The sequence below is a fragment of the Hemicordylus capensis genome, chromosome 3, assembly GCF_027244095.1.
Source record: "Hemicordylus capensis ecotype Gifberg chromosome 3, rHemCap1.1.pri, whole genome shotgun sequence".
Lineage (NCBI taxonomy): Eukaryota > Metazoa > Chordata > Lepidosauria > Squamata > Cordylidae > Hemicordylus > Hemicordylus capensis.
Window position 1 is genome coordinate 352,525,785 of NC_069659.1, and position 21,709 is coordinate 352,547,493.

At 50.1% G+C, this 21,709-nt stretch overlaps 1 protein-coding gene across 2 annotated transcripts in view; it reads right to left on the reverse strand.

The window, feature by feature from the left end:
- The window catches only part of DIS3L2 (DIS3 like 3'-5' exoribonuclease 2), a 309,415-nt gene that overhangs the window by 148,134 nt on the left and 139,572 nt on the right, over positions 1 to 21,709 (reverse strand). For both annotated transcript variants that reach the window (XM_053311493.1, XM_053311492.1), the window contains 2 exons: positions 16,648 to 16,895; positions 6,143 to 6,316 (listed from right to left, as the gene is read on the reverse strand). In XM_053311493.1, coding sequence (XP_053167468.1) covers positions 6,143 to 6,316; positions 16,648 to 16,895 — 422 coding nt within the window. The remainder of the gene's footprint in view (positions 1 to 6,142; positions 6,317 to 16,647; positions 16,896 to 21,709) is intronic.

The following is a 21,709-nucleotide window of genomic DNA, read 5'->3' on the forward strand; positions in this document are numbered from 1 at the left end:
GCCTGGGAACCCCAGCACACAGAAACTCTGCTAGCTGCTCCTGCCCCAGCCTCAGATCTCCAGCTTCCATGTCTTCCACCAGAAGTATCCAAAGGCTGGATATAACATTTGGCTGTGGGTACAAGGCCGATAAAAAGTCCCAAGATTGCTGCTATGCTTGGCCTGTTACCCTCTCTAAGCCTCGGAACAACCTGCCATCAAGCTTCCCAGCTATTATCTTGAAAAACATGCCGGATGAGTCTGAGCTGGAAAGGAAAAGTTGCATAGTTTAAAACTATTCCAATACTTGTCACACGACTGTCCGTGCCCATTGCAGGCCAAGCTCTATCCAAGGCAGGCGATCTTAACGCCCCTGCAAAGTTCCACTACCATTCCTTTGCCTCCAGCGACTGCTGTTTTCCTTCAGGTCCTCTGCACTTCTTTCAACTGCACTTCAGATCCCCAAGGAAAGGAACTCAAGGGAAAAATGCAAACCACCAGAGCAACCGCTTTCAAAAGGAAAGCCCCATTAGGGATCCAGCGCACAGCTCAGGATTGTGCAGTCTGGGTCCTGGGAGAATCCAATTCCCAGGGTATGGGAAAATCTGGAGGGGCAGGCTTTGGGGGCCGCACACTGGTTCCCCGCAGCAGGGAAGCAAGCATGGCTGCTAGAAGGAAAGCACACTGGAGTGCATGGTGCTGGCTTGGTGTTTGCGGAGGGAGGGTGGGGTGTAATCAGACATGTGGGGAAGGAAGAGATGCTGCCGGTGCCCTCCCCAAGATTTCTCATAAGCTTTAACCAGAGTTCTGCCTGAGAACTTTGGATCACAACCCTCAGTGACAAAGGGCTTTCCCAGACAGTCATCAAGGTGTGACACGCAGAAAGCATTTCCCTTGCACAGGTAACTATAAGACTATGTGCATTCAACCTCCCAAGATTAAAGCAATTATTGCAGAGTCCAATTTAAGCTCAAAGTTAAAAAGCCAAACGCTAGCCTTCTGCTTCTTTCCATGGAACACACTACCAACAACTCTTAGCATTTCTGCATCAGCAGCCGTGCCCAGATGGTCAGCAGGAGGATCCCCTGATCTGGATGTTGAGGCTGAGACTCAGCGGCTGGGCAGGACTGCGGCCAGACTGGAACCAGCTCCCACGTCGAGTCGCTGCGCTAGCTCAGCCTGGGTCCCACCAGACTCCAGCATCATCTTCTCATCAAGCCCCCTGCTGCCTGGAAGTGTCTCAAAATGAGGAAAACTCATCTCAGCCCCCGGGGCCTCCTCGGAGATCCCCATCACTAAAAGCAACATTTAATTAACTCTGCCTACAGGGACGCAGCACGCTCATTAACCACTGAATGCCAATTTTAATCGAGCTTCTCTTTTGAGCTCAGGCTCCAAGGTTTGCTCGTCTGTTTCAGGCACAGCCGCCAACAAGGCTCAAGAACTGCTTTCAGCAGTGCCCAGACAGAAGAACACAATCCCCCTTCAAATGGCGATCTGTCCCGGGGACAATCCTACAGAGTTCTTCGCTGCAACACCCTTTTTCTGCACTTGGTATTTTTAGTTCATTGTTTTCTATTTTGGCAGCTGAGAAAAGTCCCGTTTGTAATTCTACCTCCAGTTTCATATTCCTTCTTAAAAGTGAATACAACATCCTGTTTATAATAATAAAATCACTAGTTGGCAGGATGACATTCGCTGGAGAGAGAGAGAGAGAGAGAGAGAGAGAGAGAGAGAGAGAGAGAGTGTAAAGGAAAAGAGAGAGAGAGAAAGAGAAAGCAACTGGAAAATTTTGAGCTAGCAAATTTTGGTGCCAAGTTTCACATTTTGCACAGGTCCAGCGGAGGTCACCAGTCCCTCTCGCTAGAGAGGCAAGGATCAGAGAACGAGCTGCACAAACTCCCCCTTGTTAGAGAGCAAAAGCGATCTCCTTTCAAACACGGGCTCTTGCCCTTTTCAAGAAAAGTGACGTGACGCTTTTTCTGCAGCCTTCCAAACAATGGGAGAGATGGAAAAGGCAGCACTGCTCCTCAGCCCAGAATGACCCTTTTCTCTCTCTCTCCAGGATCTGAGGTTTTCTTTCCTTCCCACTATGGGAGGACTTTCCTGGCTGGGTGACTTGCCCCAGTTTAGTAGCAAGAGAAACAAAAAGATATGAATGAAATTAAAAACATTTGGAACAAGCCACAGAAATAGCTTTGGGGTTTCTTAGGTTCTCTTAATGTTTCCTACTCCAGCATCGAACATGCACTCGTGGGAGACTTGCCTCCAAATCTCTTGCTTTCCCCCCTTGAATCCCCAGGCTATGAAACTGACATTATTTGGTGGGAGGTGGGGGAGGGGGGTATTCCAAAAGCCAAGGGACAACAAAAGGGACATGCTAAAATATTGGAGGAAGAGGAGGAGGAAGGTGGGGGGAGAGGAAGTGGCCATGCACACCACATCTTCAACCATCAATGCTTTTTTAGAACTGCAAACAAACATTGTACATTTGGGATCACTTGCTCCATTGAATTGTGAAATACTGGCTCTAATTAATCTGAACCTCAAGGGGCTTCGGCATGAGAGGAGAGCAAGAAGAGAAGAGGGAAACATTCACCCCACCCACCTTATGCAGAAAGGATACAACAGAAATGGATGGGCCCCAATAACTGGAGAGTACTCTACAGGGTTGACAATTGGGTGGGACTTCCTGTTGGCCAAAGCAGGGCCAATTGCTCAGGGACACAATAAAAGCTCCTTCTCTGGAGATCTCCTTTAAGAAAAATAACTCAGAAGTTAGAAGAGGCTTTTTGTAAGGGTGCCTTGATGCGGGGGGTGGGGAGGGGGGTGCGGTCACAGTCAATGAGACGACACCTGCTTTGCATGCAGGAGGGACCCAGACTGGATCCCGGCATCTCCAACTAAAAAAATCTCAGGGAGAGGTCTCCACCGAAGTCCCTGGAGAGCCGTTGCCAAAGCGAAAGGAACGAATGGTCTGGCTCAGTAGAAGGTAGCTCCACAAGTCCATCTTAAGGACATTCAATTGGATCCTTCTCCTTCGATTGGACCCCTCCAATTGATCAGTACTAGGATCTTAGTTGAGATGGTAAATTTGGGGCAAGCTATAAAGGGGTGGCTGGCCGCCAACCCCCCAACAGGAGAAGGCACATGGGGAGAGAGAGAGAGAGAGAGAGAGAGAGAGAGAGAGAGAGAGAGAGAATGAAAAAAAGAGGGGGGAGGGAGGGGGGAGTTGAATTTTGTCCCATTTCCAAATGCAGGTTGAGGTTCACATGGCTGAAAGTGTCTCCATGCAAGACACTTTCCCTGCACGTACAAAATTAGCATGCCAGAGGAGAGAAGCTTGGTTCAAATGACCTAACTCTGAGCACAACATGCAATGCCTGTCAAGTCCATGTCCTGTCCCCTCCCCTTTCCCCCTCACCCCTGTGTTCAGGAATCCTGGCTTAGTCAACCTTTAAAGCCCTTCATGACTTGGGGCTGGGGTGTCTGTCGGACCACACTCACCCATATGAACCTGCCAGGAGCCTCCCTTCAGCATCCCAGGCCCTGCTCATAGCCCTGCCACTGATGGAGATCCAGTTGGCAAGGACTAGAGACAGGGCCTTTTCAGTTGTGGCCCCTTGACTTTGAAACATCCTCCCGGAAGAGCTTTGCCATGCTCCTGCCCTCAGTGTTTTTAAAGAACTAAAGATGCATCTTTTTAGAGAGGCTTTTTAATGTTTTATCCACTGCTTACATCTGGTAGATCTCTTCATTTTTAGCTTTTTATTTTGTAATGTTTATTGCCTCTATCTATATTATTAATTCCTGTAGATGGACCTGTAGACAGCTTCTGTAGATGGACCTGTAGACACACCAGGGGGATGCGTGGGGATGTGGCAAGCTCCGCCCCCACTGCAGCCACGACCAATGGTGGGCCCAGAGAGGACAACACGTGCAAGGGAGGAGCGCGTGCCACAAGGCAGTTGGTGAGACTCTATAGGGGTCGCGGTTGAGGGAGGTGAACGGTTGACCGGCAGGGAGGAGAGGCGCCTTTGGGAGCCGCTGGGCCGCCCGACGTCTGACAAGCACCAGATGAAAATGGCGGCCCACCGTCCATTGAGGTGAGAAGCTCTGTGTGGGGTCAGCAGAGGTGGGGGGAGGGCAGGAGGGACAGGGACAGGAGGTGGGGGGAGGGCAAGAGAGACCAGGGCAGGTGGGGCAGGGGGAGGGCAAGAGAGACTGGGGCAGGAGGTGAGGCAGGGGGGTGGGAGAATGGGGCAGGTGGGGCAGGGGAGGGCAGGAGAGCCTGGGGCAGGAAGTGGGGCAGGGTAGGGCAGGAGAGACTGGGACAGGAAGTGGGGGGAGGGGGGAACCACCGGCCCAAAAGAGCACACAGATGCTCTGTGCAGGGTCGGCTAGTTTTATTAATGTTGTGAGCCGCCCCAAGCAGTAGTGCTCTGGCGGGGTGGGGCATACATATTTTAAATAAACAAAACCCAAAGCTCTGCTTGTTGCCCAAACCCAGTTTCATATCCCGATCTGTAAATCACAGTTACACCACAGTTCCTGGGTCCAGCCAATACACATAACTGCAGCTTAACTCAACCAGGATGCTTATACCAGCGCTCCATGCCACAGCTGAGCAGAAGGGCAAGGGCAGAAATGGTGGGTGCAGATGGCCCTGGGCCATGTTCATGACCCCAAAAACAGCCCATCAAGAAGGCTAGAAGCCCTCTCCCCGACATGCTAGGGTTTGATTGTTCTAAACATGCCGTGCATTTGGGGGATTTTTGCATGGAGGAGAATTCAATCATGTCTCTTAAATGTTTTTGAAATTGCTTTTGTATTGTATTTCCTCCCCCCCCCCCTTTTTTTGGTCTGTTATGGTTTAATGCGTGTTTTTATCTCATGTTTTAATGTTATGTTGTAAGTTGCCCATAGGACAATTTGTTGTGGGGCAGCTAACAAATAAAGTTGAGGATGAGGATGATGGCAGCCTAATCCTATCAATCCAGTCTGAAGGGCTGCACAGCAGCGCAGTGAGAATAAAGCCAGAGATCCTATGTAAGTTGTGGGAAGTCAAGTCCTGGAAGGAGCAGACCCCGGAAGGCACGCAGGTGGCCAGCCCTGCAACACATGCAACGGGGCTTTGTGGGCAGGAGCACAAGAGGCCACTGGCAGAGAACCAGGCCTGCACCCCGCCTGTCCCCCCACCCCCCATGGTGTGATGCTGCTTCCTGCCCCCAGCTCAGCACAGGAGTTGGATCAGACCACGGCTGGCCAGCTTGCCTGTGTGTCCCCCTTGGCCCTCTGGCAAGAAGGATACCCAGCCACTCAGGTCCCTTTCTCCAAGCTCTCACTTGAGCTACAGTTTGGAAAAGGAAAGCAGCAGCAGCCTCTCTCCCTTCCTCCCGGCTTCTTCTGCAAAGCCGAGCACAAACAAGACCCAAGTCCTCTCCCTCCAACCCACTTTGGGACTGGGCTTCTCTCGTGTGCCGAGTTCGGATAAGGAAGAACAGAAGCCTCTCCTGCGTCTCTCACCTTCTCCCAACCACCATGCAAAGAACAGAAATTGCTGCCTCTTCCAAAAGACCCCTGGGCACAGCACAGGGCCTAGGCGAAGGGAGGCGGTTTACGGCAAGCACAAATCGAGGCTGGCTAGCACGTCTGGCTAATATTTGCAGACCCTTGAGATGGACTGTAGGTGTGAAGATTTTGAGCTTTCAGAAAAATTCTAGCCATGTTTCTTTCTCAGTGGACAACAAGACAGATACCAACACGCACACACACACACACACACAATCGGTGTTAAGAATGTGACATTTTTGTTCTTAATGATAGAGTCCCATGCCCCTGAAAAGCCTGCTATTGTCTTCCTCCCAATTAGATCCAATAAAAGGCACCATTGAATGTATTTTGCAACCTGTCAGTCTAAAAAGTTGGAATATTGTATATGCTGCAGACCCAAAAAAGGCACTCCAGTTTCCAAGTCTGAATCGTTACTTAAGGATGCCTCCAAAGATTCACCTCACAAATGCACAAACAGTTTCCCCCGGGCCTACACTTTTCGTCTCCTCCAGCTAAAGAACCCCTCGGAGCAGTACTGTTCCAAGGGCATCCCAAGGCAATGCTTCTGCAAAGGGAAACCCAGGCCATCAAGAAAAGGGCTGACAATCACCTTAAATCTCTTCTCTTGGCAAATTCTGCCGGTGGGATAATCCAGGGAAGGCTCTGAGGGAGGCACTGCAAGGCCTCTGGGGAGAAGTCCGAGAAATCCACACCATATTCCGTCAGGATGCCTTCTGTCTCTGGCTCAATTTCTCCAGCCTGCCCAAGACTTTGGGCCAACTGCCTGTAGAAAGGAAAAGCAGAAAAGAAGAGGCACTTGTTTTTATCGGGTTACAAGATACATTCCAATCTCCAAAGGACCTGGGAGGAACGTGGGGGTGGGCTGGGGTGGGAGGGCTGAGGTTACGGAGCCAAAGAAGAGAAAGACAAATCAAGTAAGAGAATCTATTTTATCAGATTGCACCCTGCACCAAAAACAAACCCAGCCGCCACACACACACACAGATGACTTTTCAGAGCGACAGAGGGGCTCAACATGAACTTTCTCTACGTTCAGTGAGAGTGAGAGAGAACAAACACAGAGAGTGGACAGAGAGTAGAGGCACGGGAGAGCCACACTCTAATTCCTCGCTCAGCCATCAAATCTCACAAGGTATATTTCATCCCATCATAAGCTTCTTGACACATTTGCTGTGGGAGCACATCTATGAAATATTGGACACTGGAAAAATGCTCTGACCTTCTAAAGCGTTCAGAAAGGGATCTCCTCACCCTCACCCCACTGAATAAGATGGGGGAGGTTCCCTCCTTTAGCGGCCACCACAGATCTAAGAGTGGATTTCCCTTCCACTCGGGGCTAGCATGGAACCCTCCCAAACTGGGTGGGGAGCAGATTGCAGTGAGTGAGGCTGGGGTTGCCTCCTGCTACAGCTCTGCCTTAAGAAATCTGGCTGGTTTGCAAAGCCCATTTCAGGCAAGAGAGGGGAGGCCCATTCTTGGATAGATTCAAGATTTTTAAGTGTATTTCAGAATTATTTGCTATGGATACTTTTAATATCCAGTCATGACTACAGCAATACTAATGGCACTTTTTAAATAAAGGAATGTGTGTGCTAAACCAATGAGTTGCTTCTGCCAAGCAATCAGGTGGGGTCTGAAGGGGAAACGGGATGATGACCCACCAGCTCCAGACAGTCTTGGAGGAAACTGATCATCTAGACCTATTTCAAACTGGCTTCCAGGCTGGCTATGGGGTGGAGACTGCCTTGGTTGGCCTGATGGATGATCTCCAACAGGGAATGGACAGAGGAAGTGTGACTCTGTTGGTCCTTTTGGATCTCTCGGCGGCTTCAGATACGATCAACCATAGTATCCTTCTGGAGCGTCGGAGGGCGTTGGGGGTGAGAGGTACTGCTCTGCAGTGGTTCCACTCCTACCTCTCGGACAGGTTCCAGATGGTGTCCCTCAGGGACTACTGTTCTTCAAAATCTGAACTTTTGTATGGTGTCCCTCAGGGCTCCGTATTGTCTTCGATGTTGTTTAACATCTACATGAAACCGGAGAGATCATCAGGAGATATGGTGCAGGGTGTTATCAGTATGCACCCAAATCTATTTCTCCATGTCAGCATCATCGGGAAAGGGCATAACCTCCCTAAATGCCTGCCTGGAGTCGGTGATGGGCTGGATGAGGGATAACAAACTGAGACTGAATCCAGATAAGATGGAGGTACTAATTGTGCGGGGATGAAACTCTGGAGACAATTTTGATCTGCCTGTTCTGGATGGGGTCACACTTCCCCAGAAGGAACAGGTACGCAGTTTGGGGGTGCTTCTGGATCCAAGTCTCTCCCTGGTCTCCCAGGTCGAGGCAGTGGCCAGAGGTGCCTTTTATCAGCTATGGCTGATACGCCAGCTGCGTCTGTTTCTTGAGATAGATGACCTCAAAACAGTGGTACAACTGCTGGTAACCTCCAGACTGGATTACTGTAATGTGCTCTATGTGGGGCTGCCCTTGTACGTAGTTCGGAAACTACAGTTGGTCCAGAATGCAGCAGCCAGGTTGGTCTCTGGGTCATCTTGGAGAGACCATATTACTCCTGTATTGAAGGAGTTACACTGGCTGCTGATATGTTTCCGGGCAAAATACAAGGTGCTGGTCATAACCTATAAAGCCCTAAACAGCTTGGGCCCTGGGTATTTAAGAGAACGACTTCTTCGTCATGAACCCCACCGCCCATTGAGATAATCAGGAGAGGTCCGTCTGCATTTGCCACCAGCTCGTTTGGTGGCTACTCAGGGACGGGCCTTCTCCGTTGCTGCCCCGAGGCTTTGGAATGCGCTCCCTAGTGAAATAAGAGCCTCCCCATCTCTGACCACTTTTAAAAGGTCTTTAAAGACACATCTGTCCACCTAAGCTTTTAACTGATACTGTTTTGATTGTTTTTAATGTTGTTTTAGAGCATTGGGTTTTTTTTAAATTAATTGTTGTGTTTTAAATTTTTGTTTTGTTTTTAACTAATGTTTTAATGTTGTTTTTATCTGTTGTAAATGGCTCAGAGACATAAGTTTTGGGCGGTATAAAAATATGTAGATCAAATAAGTAAGTAAGTAAGTAAGTAAGTAAGTAAATAAATAAATAAATAAAATGCCTAAGCAAGCCCCTACAACATGTGCCATTTAGAGCTAGTATTTTGAAAGCACCTTTATGGGGAAGGCAGAGGATGGATTGTCCTCTCACTGGGCTAGATGGTCTCAGGGGACCCTCCAAACAGGGCCGGTCCAACTGAACAGGGGAGCCAAGGGGAGCTCTGTGCTGCTAAACTCTGCTTCCTTTGCCATGAAGGTACTGAAGTACAAAGCCAGGGTCACATGGCCAATCCCAAAGATGCTCCCCCACCCCAACATCCTCAGCAACACACCTGCGAACCTCCTCTGGGACCAGACAGTGCAGTCCTTGGGCTGGCCCCACTTTCCAAGAGAGAGTTATAGGAATACAGCAGGAATTCCTAGCCCTGGGTCCCCAGATGCTGCTGGAGTACAGCTTCCATCATCCCTAGCCACACTGGCTAAATCTCTTCTCCTTGTTGAATTTGGCAGCAAATCGCACAAGGCTTTCACTCTCCCAGCAATCTGCGCCAGTGAAGGAATCTACGGTGCAGTGTGGCTAGATGGCTAACACACAAAATCCAAGAAACAGCACCAGCCCCAACATGCAGCCACAAATCCAGGGAGAAGAGGAAGAGAAGACAGTGGGACATAGGACATCTGCCATCCTCACACCCTCTTCTGATGAACCCTGGCAGGCATCGGGCACACCTACAAATAGGTGGGAAAGGGCCACAAACTATGACATTTAGGATTCGCACAGGGGGCTGCAAACAGACAGGGATCACAATCCACTAGTGGGCAAACAATGCTAAAATACACTTCAAAACCTCGAATATATCCAAGAATGGACCTCCCCTCTCCTGCCTGAAATTGGAGCTGCAAGAACCAGACGGCCGGCAGATAGGCAGGCAGACAGACATGACTGATTCCTGGAGAACATGGTATATGCAGAGCAGTCTAAGCTGACAATAATTATGAGTCATTTAAAAAGAAAATTGTTCTGGCATTAACTTGTTTAGGAAAATCTCGGGGACAAATGACAAGTGCCAAGTTACAGGAAACAAGGAGGTCCCCAAGTGCAAGCATGAGTAGTCCAGCAGACTAATTCTATGCAAGGCATCTCAATCGAGATCTGCAACTCGTCAACCTTGTCTTGGAAAGACTGTGACACCTAGCTGAGTCAGAAGAGGGCGGGGAGGAAGTAGCACAGATCCTAGAGTTGTACATCCGACATGTTACGTGCTCCCCACTCTTCCAAACGGACGAGAAATTCTGGGGGCAGTGCTACTGGGTTTGGTTTCCTTTGGCTGGGAAAGTACAGCCAATTTATCACATCTCTGTACTATTTGCTTTATTTATCAACACACAGACAGAACACAGTGGAAGCCAACAGGCACCTCTTCAGCAGGCAAGCAGATCCCCAAAGAGCTGTTTGTGTAACTCCACACAAATACACACAGCTGCCTGTTCCAAGCAGCTCCAACTAGAAACTCCATGTTCGCTCATTCAAAGGTGCTTTTTGCTATCTCCAGTGCCCCCTCCCCTCAACTGTAGAGTGTCATCTTCTCTGAGTTCTGATTGGTATTTCATTCCAAATACTCAAGAGAGCTCCTCAGCTATCAAGAGGCTACTTCTTGTCACTAGCTCCCACAGATGGAACATCACCTTTCTGGAATATTAGCCAGCAATCCACCTAACAGAGGAATGGTCAGGCATCAACCATAACAACAAATAGCACAACTAGAACAATAACACTACTTATTTCAATCACTTGGTGACTTATTATGTAATTTTTGGCCCTGGGCATTTACGTGTATGGGTATTTGCACATATACAGGTATGAATCTGAGCATCCCAGAAGTTGATGTCATCCTGATTACTAGGTAGGCTGAGCAGAACATAGAAGCACCCGAAGTCCATGTTAGCAGCCAGGAACACATCTATGCTTATAGATGGCACACTGCATTTCCTTGCACAGGCACTGCTTAGCTATTTGTTGCCAGAACCTAAGGGGTATACTCGTGAGTCAAATGGGCCGTAACCCAGAATTTGGCTTTAAAAAAGCCAAATCTGGCAACAGACGGGTCCTACCTCCTTCAGCCTCCATGGTCCCAGTCAGGATCAGGCCCCTGCACAGCTGCTACTTGAAAGTCAAAGCAAGCCCCAAATTCAACAGGGATGCATTTAACATCACATCTCATTTGGCCCCAAGTCTCCTGCAACAGGCAGTGGCACCAAGCAGGACTCAAAACGGAAACTTATCACCCTCACCTCTCCCTTCCTTTGTGACCCTCTGCTGTTGCCACATTTTAGAAGTCCAGTTCCTTGGGACAGAGACCTCTCTCCTCTTTGGCTTAAGTTACTCTGGGAAAGCACCCCGACCATGGATGGTGCTGTATAAGCCGCAAAGGAGGAAGCTGCAGACACCAAGAGAAGAAGCCAGTGCGCCAGCTTGTATCTTTCTCAGGAGGTTTCTGTGGCCCTCAGAAGGGACACGAGCAGCCACAGAGGCGATGCAGGGCCTCTGGCCAATGAGGCCAATCCCACCCCGCTCTAGCACCATTTGCACGCACACAGAAAGGCCATGCTCCACCACCGTTAGCCATCCCCTTCTGTGATGCAAAGGCCTGGGCATCCCGTCTCCCCCAAGAGCTTCCTAAAAACCCTCCTGCTGGTGTCCAGGCGCTAGTCACAGAGCCTGCTACAGAGAACAGTTTCAAGAGGAAAGGGACGGGGGGAGAAAGCCACCAAGCATCAGCCCACAACCAGCAGGTCTCAGCCAATGGCACTGAAGTGTCGACTCACTCAGAGCGGAGACTGACCGACTCCCAGATTTGTTCACAGCCTCCCCCACTTTGGGGTGGTTTCCCAGCACTCCTTGTGACCAAGTTCACAGAGGCATTTGCATGGCTCCTCACTCTTCCAAGCAGCCTTGATGATCTCATGCAGCCCAATCCCACTGACTAATTAGCATTGTGATGGGTCACTGTCTTCCCAGTGGGTGTGGGAGATAGCTTGGCGGATTCAGAAATTAGGAAAAAATTCAGCCAAGCGGGGAAATAGTGCTATGCCAGCAGTGGCACCAAGCTGGATTTTTTAAAATAATAAAAAAAAATTGTATATGCATGCCATCGAAGTGTTTAGGGTTTTCCTTTTCCCCCAGGAAAAAAATCTATCCTACTGAAGTTACTGGCTCCGACCCAAAAATCAAAACTAGAGGACATTTGGCATAGATCTAGCCTTCTCAAGTTCAACCTGACCTACACACTCTATCATCCTCAAAAGCTTACAAACACTGTTGAAGAGAAGATGGTTTGGTGAACACCAGCAGGAGCTGACCGTGTGAGTCAGGGATGGCCAACCTGAGGCCCTCCAGCTGTTTAGAGATGATGGGAGTTGTAGTCCAACAGCAGCTGAAGAGCCTCAGGTGAGCCACTGGTTTGCGGCCACCACTGACTGCTCACGTCGAATTTGTCTGTTAGATCCCGGAACTCAAAAAGCAAGAGACCAGAAGGCTGGAAAATGATCCTCAAGTCAGATCCATGCATGCCATGTAGCTTCCAAACAAGCTTTTCCCTACATCTCAAAGGCTCTCTCTCACATTGGCCTGACATCCTGCTCACAGAGACCCTTGAAGCTCTTCTCTGACTGGTTCCGTTTATTCCCACCTCTTCCAACTCACTACCGGAACTCTTCTTCCCCACTGGTTTTCTTCTGTGCCACTCACCTTCCCCTTCAAGGCAAATAAACCCTTCCTGAAAAGTCCTTTTCTTCCAGAAAGCCTTCCTTAGACCACCGCAGACTCACCTGTCAGAGCAATGTAGAAGAAGCTGTCTTCTACAGAATCAGACCACTGGCCCATCTAAGCCAAGGCTCTCGGCTCCAGCTGAGGGTCAGCAATTCCTGGTCTCAGTCAGAGGCCTTCCCCAACTGTGCTCTGCAAGACCAGTTTACTGAGGGAAAGCCAGAGATTCAGACCAGGGAGGGACCCTATACATGCCAATCGTGTGCTCTGCTAGGACCCTTCTACTGTGCTCTGGAAATCCACCATTCCGCCGCCACTGCCACCATCACACACTTGAACATTTACTCTGGACATTTCTTAATCCACCTTTTTGAGTCAATACTCAAGGCAACATACAAAAGAAGTAAAACTGGCTCCTCCTAGGTCAAACTCTGTCTGCACTATTTAAGAGTGGGTGCCAGTCACGCTCTTCCACTCACCCAGGCCCAGCAAGCCACCTGATGCCCATCCAGTGACACACTGAGCTTTCCAAATGCTCTGCTCCATCTCTCAGCTTCAGCAGTTGACCTCTAGCCTAGCTGAGATGCCCGGGAGAGGTCCCTGGGGTGCCCTTGTGCCACAGGCCCAGCTCCACTTGCTGCTCCACCTCCACAGCCCAGTCAAGCCCTGAGAAGGGTAGCTGTGCAGGTTACAGAGCATGTGCACCGAGACATCTCGGAGTTCCAGTTGGCTGTATAAGCCTCTTTGGAAGGGACCGTTCTGCACGATCCACACTCCTGCCAGGGGCAAGAGAGGACAAGAACTCTGCCTTCACAGTGCCTGCAAGCCGGATAGTTCTTCCAAGACAAGCAGTTCTAGGCTGTCGAAGCTGCGTCTGAGCCTGGTCAGTGGCTTTAGATCCGTCTTCAACTGGTGGCAGCCTACCTCCAAGGAGTGGTATGCTCCTAGACTGGAATCAGAGCCATCTCTCGACTGAGGTTGGATCCCAGGGAAGCACGGGTTAACTCCTGCCTCATCACACCAGGCTACAAAACCTTTCCTCCTGTCCCAACAAGGCAAAAGGTCTCCTGAAAGAAGTGCTAACTCAACACCTGGTCAAGTAACCCAGGGGGTCTGCTTTTCCATGTAAGCAACCTGCGAGAAGGCTCTGAGCCCCTGCTCTCCACCCTCCCTCACAGGAGCTGCTGCTGCTGCTGCCACCTCTGGAATCTGAGCACTCGCCGGCCATTCAGCAATTCACTTGCCACTGGCCCCTGCTTGGCTGACACCTTGATCCCCCATCCCTATAATCCCAGCAACCCTAACAGACTCCAGACAAACAAGCTAAATCACACCCCTCAAGTCTGCTCTCCAGACATGTTTAAATGCAGAGCCCATACAGCTGTTTCTCACCTGCCTCCATCTCTTTCGGGCAGGGGATATCATGAGCTCAGAAACTGCAAGGCAAGACTCCTCCTAGGATGGCATTCTTCCATACAGCTGCACCATCTGCACCACTCTGTCATCCTCTGCTACTTTAACGAACCAAGTTAAAGCTTCCCAAACCTCTGATGAGGTGATAACACAGCCTTGTCCAAAGGAGAAAGCACCTTCCTGTTGGCCACCAGGTGGCACTCAAGAGTCACAGAAGCAGCCCCCTCCCCAACACACATACCTCCAAGACACTCGGGTTTCGCCCACACCTGGACAGAATGGCATTCCAAAGTGGACTCTGATCATCACCCAAGGAAAGCCTGTTGTTGTTCTTCACACTTCCTGAGGCAAGAGACAGCAGCACAGTGGCGGAGGAGACACAGAAGCTTTGCACTGTTTGAGAAAGGCCACAAATATCCAGGTGCAAAGATCCAGGTGTGTTGGGAAAGGGGAGGGGATGATTCCACACCAGCTAAGAGAGAAACCTCCCCTCACCTTAGGAGATCCTCATCATTTGCAGGACTGACTTATCTTCTCAGACACATCAAAATGAAAGGAGAGCTGGCCTTGTGGTAGCAAGCATGACTTATCCCCTTAGCTAAGCAGGGTCTGCCCTGGTTGCATATGAATGGGAGACTAGAAGTGTCAGCACTGCAAGAGATTCCCCTCAGGGGATGGAGCTGCTCTGGGAAGAGCAGAAGGCTCTAAGTTCCCTCCCTGGCAGCATCTCCAAGATAGGGCTGAGAGAGACTCCTGCCTGCAACCTTGGAGAAGCCGCTGCCAGACTGTGAAGACAATACTGAGCTAGATGGACCAAGGGTCTGACTCAATAGAAGGCAGCTTCCTATGTTCCTAAAACCTACCTGAATGTGAAGCAAGGACACCACACGCTTGCATCACGCATTGCACACAGACACACAACACTGCATCATCACACACCTTGGCACAAACCCCAGAGGCCACTGCAGTGATGACCCTTAGTGCATACATTGTGTGGGGTCTTCTCAATGCCTTGTTCTGGTGAAGGACTGCCAGATGCAGGAATGGGATGCCCAGGAGCATAGGAAGCTGCCATATACTGAGTCAGACCACTGATCCACCTCGCTCAGTATTGTCTTCACAGACTGGCAGCGGCTTCTCCAAGGTTGCAGGCAGGAATCTCTCTCAGCCCTATCTTGGAGATGCTGCCAGGGAGCGAGCTTGGAACCTTCTGCTCTTCCCAGAGTGGGGGCTCCATCCCCTAAGGGGAATCTCTTGCAGTGCTGACACTTCTAGTCTCCCATTCATATGCAACCAGGGCAGACCCTGCTTAGCTAAGGGGACAAGTCATGCTTGCTACCACCAGACCAGCTCTCCTCCCAGCCCATGGACTTCGGAAAGCTGGTCCTAGAGGTCAGGGCCAAGGAAGAGGCAAAGCAGGGAGACCGAGGGACAAGAAAGCCAACAAAGTCAGGAGACACGAGTGGAAAGAACAATGCACAAGGGGACCAGGAAAGAAGAAGGACCTCACCTGAGGATGCAGAACGACAAGCAGAAGCACGAAGGCAGGCTGCAATTTGAGCCACACAGAGCTCTCTGCAGGGAGCCAGAGCCAAGGTGCTCCAGAACAGGACTCCTGGCCAGTCATCTTGTTAGCAGCCTCTTCCCCTACTTCTCTAGAGTTTACTGGAAAGTTGGGACCTGGACCACCAAATGGATCTCTAGCTACGCATTGTCCCAACTGTAACTGATGGGTCTGCTCTGTCAGCCCCACAAACACTATGTAAGCAACTCAGTCAGTTACACTAAGTGGCTGGTCGAGATCTCTTTGCAACTGAAGTGCATATGCAGCAAGCTGCCTTCTACCCGGCCTACCCTGCCTTCTACCTGGTGCCGTCTGCTCCATCTGGCAGTGGCTCTCCGGGGCGCCAACAGAGGCCTTTCCCTGCCTTGCTACCGGGAGGTTTTACAAGGCAAATGCCACAAACGGAAGCGGGGGCCTCTTGCGCGCACACAAGACAGTCGCACAGTGACCCCGTCCCCTCCAGTCGGGTGGCTGGGGGCCCCCTCCAGGCTCAGGGGCACGATGCGTCCCAATCCCAGTTGCGGGGGAGCCACAGCAGGAGGGAGGGAGGGCAGGCCCCGCTCAGCTCTCGCCTGTGGGCTCCCCTCCATATGAAACAGGATGCAGGACTAGATGGGCCTTGGGCCTGATCCAGCAAAGATGCTGGCAGGAAGGCTGGGGACTGCTTGGCCCCTGTGTTGTCAGGGTGCTTGGAGTGCCTAGGCAGAGCAGGGCCATGCCAGCAGCCCCCCCCCCCAGCCGTGCCAGTGGTAGAACTACCGGAAAGAGTGGTGGCAGCAGCAGCAGCAGCTTCTTGGGCCTCTGCCCTGCCAAGCAGCCTGGAGCACCTGGGCGAGCTGAGCCAAGCCAACAGCCCCACCACTTCCAAACTTGGGACTGGGGCAGCGGGGAGGGCAGGGCATTGTCCTGGCCCTGATGGAGTCCGAGCCAAGAGCAGGAGCAGCATTCTGGCCACCACCACGTTTGCCTTGGCTACCAAGGCCAGCTGGAAAGTGCAGACCCCTCTGCTGGGGATCCTTTCCGCAGGAGGCCCTTCTAAGCTTGCCACCTTCTGTGTGAGCAGCTCGCGCTCTTCCCCATGAGCTAATCCAGCCCGTGGTTCATCTTGCCCAATTCTGCCTACTCAGACCGCCAGCAGCACTCCAGACTCTTGGGGGGTAAGAAGCACCAGAGGAGATCCTTGAACTGAGAACCTAGGAGCTTCTGTCTGCCAGGCACATGCTCCGCCACAACTCAGGGGTCTCTTTCCTAGCTACAAAGAAAGACCTTCCCCGGCCGCGTACCCCATGGCAAAGTTGCTGTCTTCCATCCAGTCCACAATACGGCAGATGAAGAGCGTGTTGGAGTAGTCCTCAGGCCTGGTGGCAAAATCCGCTGGGCAGTCGGCCAAGGGCACGTATGCTCGAGGTACTCTGTGGTCCACAGGCGAGAACATGGCGCACTTCTTGAACAGTTCGCTGTTTCGGTCAGTCAAGAGCCGGATGAAGCCAGTCACTGCCCTGGAGTGTTTCCTCTCCAAGATATAGACCACCTGGAAGTGTCAGAGGTATTGTCCAGTTAATACCCAAAGGGGTGCTTTCACTTCCAAGTTCCAGGGCAAGAGAGCAAGGTCCCCAACCAACTCACAACACAAATGGATGTCCTCCATATTCAGAAGGGCCACAACTCCTTGTGTTTACAGAATGTTCAACTGAGGCAAAAGGTTAGTCTGACTCAGGGGCACACAACTTTGGTCTCCAAGGTTTGGCGCCGGGGGGGGTGTCTTTAAGGGCGGAGGGGTGCACTTACCCCTCCCACCGCTTTTCCCCCACCGGCGCTCCTTTTTTAAAGCAGTTTTTGGAGCAGTAGCGTACTTCCCTGCTGCCATTTTCAGCCGGAAGTGGCTGGAAGTACCGTGCACACACACACTACTTCCGGGCACTTCTGGCCAAAAACAGGGGCAGGGAGGTACACTGCCACCCCCAAAACTGCTTTTAAAAAGGAGTGCTGGTGGGGGGGAGTGGGGGGAGGGGTAAGTGCACCTCCCCTTAAAGAACTACCCCTCAGCGCCAAACCGTGCCACATTCGAACCGGTTTGGAGGCCTCTACAATGACCTCTGGACCGGTTCATGCACATCCCTACTCCCAGGTGCTGTTTAACTACAACTCCCACCCCAGTAGCCAACAGTCAGGGATGATGGGAGTTGTAGTCCAACAACCACTGGAAGACTGCTTTGGTCTTACTGATGCTTACAGAGTAGCCATGTTAATTCATGGGCAATAGCAGAAGTAGGCCTTCACTGAGGAAGATCTGGTTCCAAATGGAACTCTTCTGGAATCTTGCCTCTGCAAGGGTGTGGTTGCCACAGGCCTCCTCACATACAACAGGCCAAAAGCACAGTCCCCGTTCACACCCCATCATGAGCAGAGTCCATCAAACACTGAGGGGCAGGCATGTCCCAACACTTTCTCTGAAGCTGGGAGTAACGAAAGCCAGCGTGGTGCAATGGAAAAGACCGGTGGGCCACCATGTGACTTGCCAACACTCAAACCCTGCTACAGGCAAACTAACACTCTTTATCTACTTAGCTATGCCGTAGTCCAAGGATCCAACTCATGCTTGGTTTACGCTGTTTCTCACTCTGCCTCCAAGCAGCCCAGGGCTGAACACATGAATCTGCCTTATTAGGCCCTTGGTCTGTCTATCCCAGTACTGTCCGACAACGGCCCTCCAAGATCCTAGGAGGGCCTTCCCCAGAGTTGCCACCTGAGTTCTCAGCTTAAGAGAGTCTGTCCCTAGGTTCTGACCAGAGGAGATGCCGGGGAGAAAATCTGGCACAGCACAGGCCCCTACACTGAATTCTGGGTCCTATTCAAGTGAGCCATTTTATCCTCACAGTGACTGGCCCCAGACCAACCCAGGGCTGAGCTGGGATTTGAACTCGGGTCAATGAGGTTGAAGTAGTGGGAAATTGTGGGGAAAGTAACTGTCTACTGCTGGAATTCTCGGTGGACTCACGGAAAGCTAAAGCAGAGCAAAGTCAAAACACCGACTTTGGATTTCAGGAAAGCTGATTTTAATGCGCTCGGAGAAGCACTAGGTAGGTTTTAATGGCTAGATAACCCAACAGGGGAAGGTGCCCGAGATGGACGGGAGTTCCTAAAGGCACAGTCACAAACCATTCAATTGAGAAAGAATAATGGGAGACAACATCTGAAACTGACAATGTGACTGCACAAAAATCTTAATGATGAGCTGAAACTAAAAAAAAAATGACACACATCAGAAACGGAAGGAATGAAAGGTCAAAAAGGACCAGTGCAGACAAAGGACATCAAAGGGACACTGTTGAGAAAGCTAAAGCTCAGAATGAGTTGAGGAGAGGAGAGCTGGTTTTGTGGTAGCAAGCATGACTTGTCCCCTTAGCTAAGCAGGGTCTGCCCTGGTTGCATATGAATGGGAGACTTGATGTGTGAGCACTGCAAGATATTCCCCTCAGGGGATGAAGCCACTCTGGGAAGAACAGAAGGTTTCAAGTTCCCTCCCTGGCTTCTCCAAGATAGGACAAGATTTTTATAGGACAAGATTTTTTTATTGAACCAACAAACTACCAAAGCATAGGGCAGAGAGAGATTCCTGCCTGCAACCTTGGAGAAGCCACTGCCAGTCTGGGTAGACAATACTGAGCTAGATGGACCAAGGGTCTGACTCAGCATATGGCAGTTTCCTATGTTCCTATGAGGCTAGCTAAGGCCTTGAAGAACAAGAAAAAGGGCTTTTCCAAGGAGCTGGAAGGAAACAGTTGGCCTGCTGCTCAGGAAGGTTAATGAAAGGTTAACAGGTATAACTGCTCAACTCCTGTCTTTCCACTGTCTTCCCCCCAAAAGGGGAACAGGGAGCAACCTCACCCAAGCAGCACAAATGGTGAGCGGTCAGGACTGCAGCTCAAGATGGATAAGAGAAGGACCAAGAAACACCCATCTAGCTTCAGGGCTGGATGAATATATTCTTGGGTACTAAAAGAACTTGCTGAAGTGCTCTCAGGACCTCTAGCATATCTTAGAAGTCCTAACAAACAGGTGAGGTGACATAACACTTGGAGGCACTGTTCCCTCTAACAGGGATTCCCAGATGCAACTGGGAATCACAACTCCCAGCATCCCCAGCTGCAGTGGCCTTGGGCTGGGAATTGTGGGAGTTGTAGTCAACAACATCTGGGAATCCTTGTTAGAGGGAACAGTGCTTGGAGACAAGCTAAAGTTGCCCTCAAAGTCCAAACAGGAACTGGGAAACTACAGCCCAGACAGTCTGACTTTGACATCAGTGAAGATAATAGAAGAAATTATAAGGTATTCAATTTGTAAGCATCTTGATAACAATGCAGTCAACACGGATTTGTCAAGAATAAATCCTCCAGACTAATCTGATCCTTTCTTCTTTCAAGTTACTAGCTTAGATTGTGAGAATACTATGGATATAATTTATTTCTATTCCAGTAAAGAATCAAAACAAAAGTTCTCCACGACACTGTAGTGAGCAAACTGGCCAAATGCAGGCTAAATGATAATGTCATCAGGTGGACTCACAACTGGCTGGAAAACTGCACTCAAAAAGTGCTCATTAATCATTCTTCATAAAATTGGAGGGGGGTCTTGAGTGGGATGCTGCTGCTGCTGCAGGGATTTGTATTGGGTCCCGGACTCTTCAACATTTTCATCAACTATTTACATTGAGGAGTGGAGAATCTTATATGGCGAAACTTCTATGGAGAATCTTCATCAGATTTGCACATGACACTGAACTTGGAGAGAGCACTAGCATCTCAAAAGATAGGAATAAAATTCAAAATGACCTTGATAGTATGGAAAACTGGGCTGAAACTAACATAATGAAATTCAGCAGGACAAATCCGTAGTTTGAGTTCATTGCTGGCTTTCAGGAGAGCCCTTAAAACCTATCCCTGGTGGCGCAGTGGTAAAACTGCCGCCCTGTAACCAGAAGGTTACAAGTTCAATCCTGACCAGGGGCTCAAGGTTGACTCAGCCTTCCATCCTTCCGAGGTCGGTAAAATGAGTACCCAGAATGTTGGGGGCAATATGCTAAATCATTGTAAACCGCTTAGAGAGCTCCAGCTATAAAGCGGTATATAAATGTAAGTGCTATTGCTATTGCTATCTATTTGGCCTGGTCTTCCGGGGCTTTTTAACTGTTTTAAATGTTTTAGCAATAGCACTTACATTTATATACTGCTCTATAGCCGAAGCTCTCTAAGCGGTTTACAATGATTTAGCATATTGCCCCACAACATTCTGGGTACTCATTTTACCGACCTCGGAAGGATGGAAGGCTGAGTCAACCTTGAGCCCCTGGTCAGGATCGAACTTGTAACCTTCTGGTTACAGGGAGGCAGTTTTACCACTGCGCCACCAGGGGCTCTTATTTGTTAATGGGTTCACGAGGGGCTCTTAATTGTTAATGGGTTTGTGCTGTTTTTAAATTGCTGTGTAATGATTGGTTTTTTAAAAGGATTGATTTGTGGGTTTTATTTTTATTGTTGTGCTGTTTGGATGGGGTGGTCTATAAATGTAATAAAGAATGAATGAATGAATGAATGAATGAATGAATGAATGAATGAACACTAGCAAAAATAAATAAATGCCCAGAAATAGGATGGGGCTTGGCAGTAGTGCATATGAAGGATCTCGGGACTGCAGTTGATCACAAGGTGAACATTTATTCAGCAGTATGAGACAACTGCAAAAACAATGCAAAGACCATTTTAAGCTGCATTAACAGAACCATAGTTTCTAGTTCACGAGAAGTGATACGTTCCACTTTATTCCTCACCAGGTACGCCCCATCTGGAGCACTGTGTCCAAATCTTTTTAAAGGATGTAGACAAACTGGAATGGGTTCAGAGGAGGGCAGTGAAGACGGTGAGGGGTCTGGAAAACAAGCCCCATGAGGACAGTTTGAAGGAACTGAATGTGTTCAGCCAAGAGAAGAGAAAACGGGGGGGGGGGGATGAGAGCTCTGGTCAGATACCCCAAAGACTGTTAAACAGAAGAGGGCCAAGACTGGACACCTGCCCCCCACCCCCAGCAGGCAGAGCGAGATCTAATGGGCTCAAGTTACAGGAGGGGAGAGTTCAGTGGACCATGAGGAGAAACGCCTCAATGGGAAGAGCAGTTTGCCCACGACTGAGGACATGGTGGACTCTTCCTCCCTGGAGTCTTCAAGCACAGGGTGGGCAGCCAGCTGTTGGGGGTGCTCTAGCTCCAGATTCCCTGCATGGAAGAGGAGCTTGGGCTGGAGGGCCCGCTTCCATTCTACGGTTCCCCTAAAACAGCTACAGGCACTTGTAG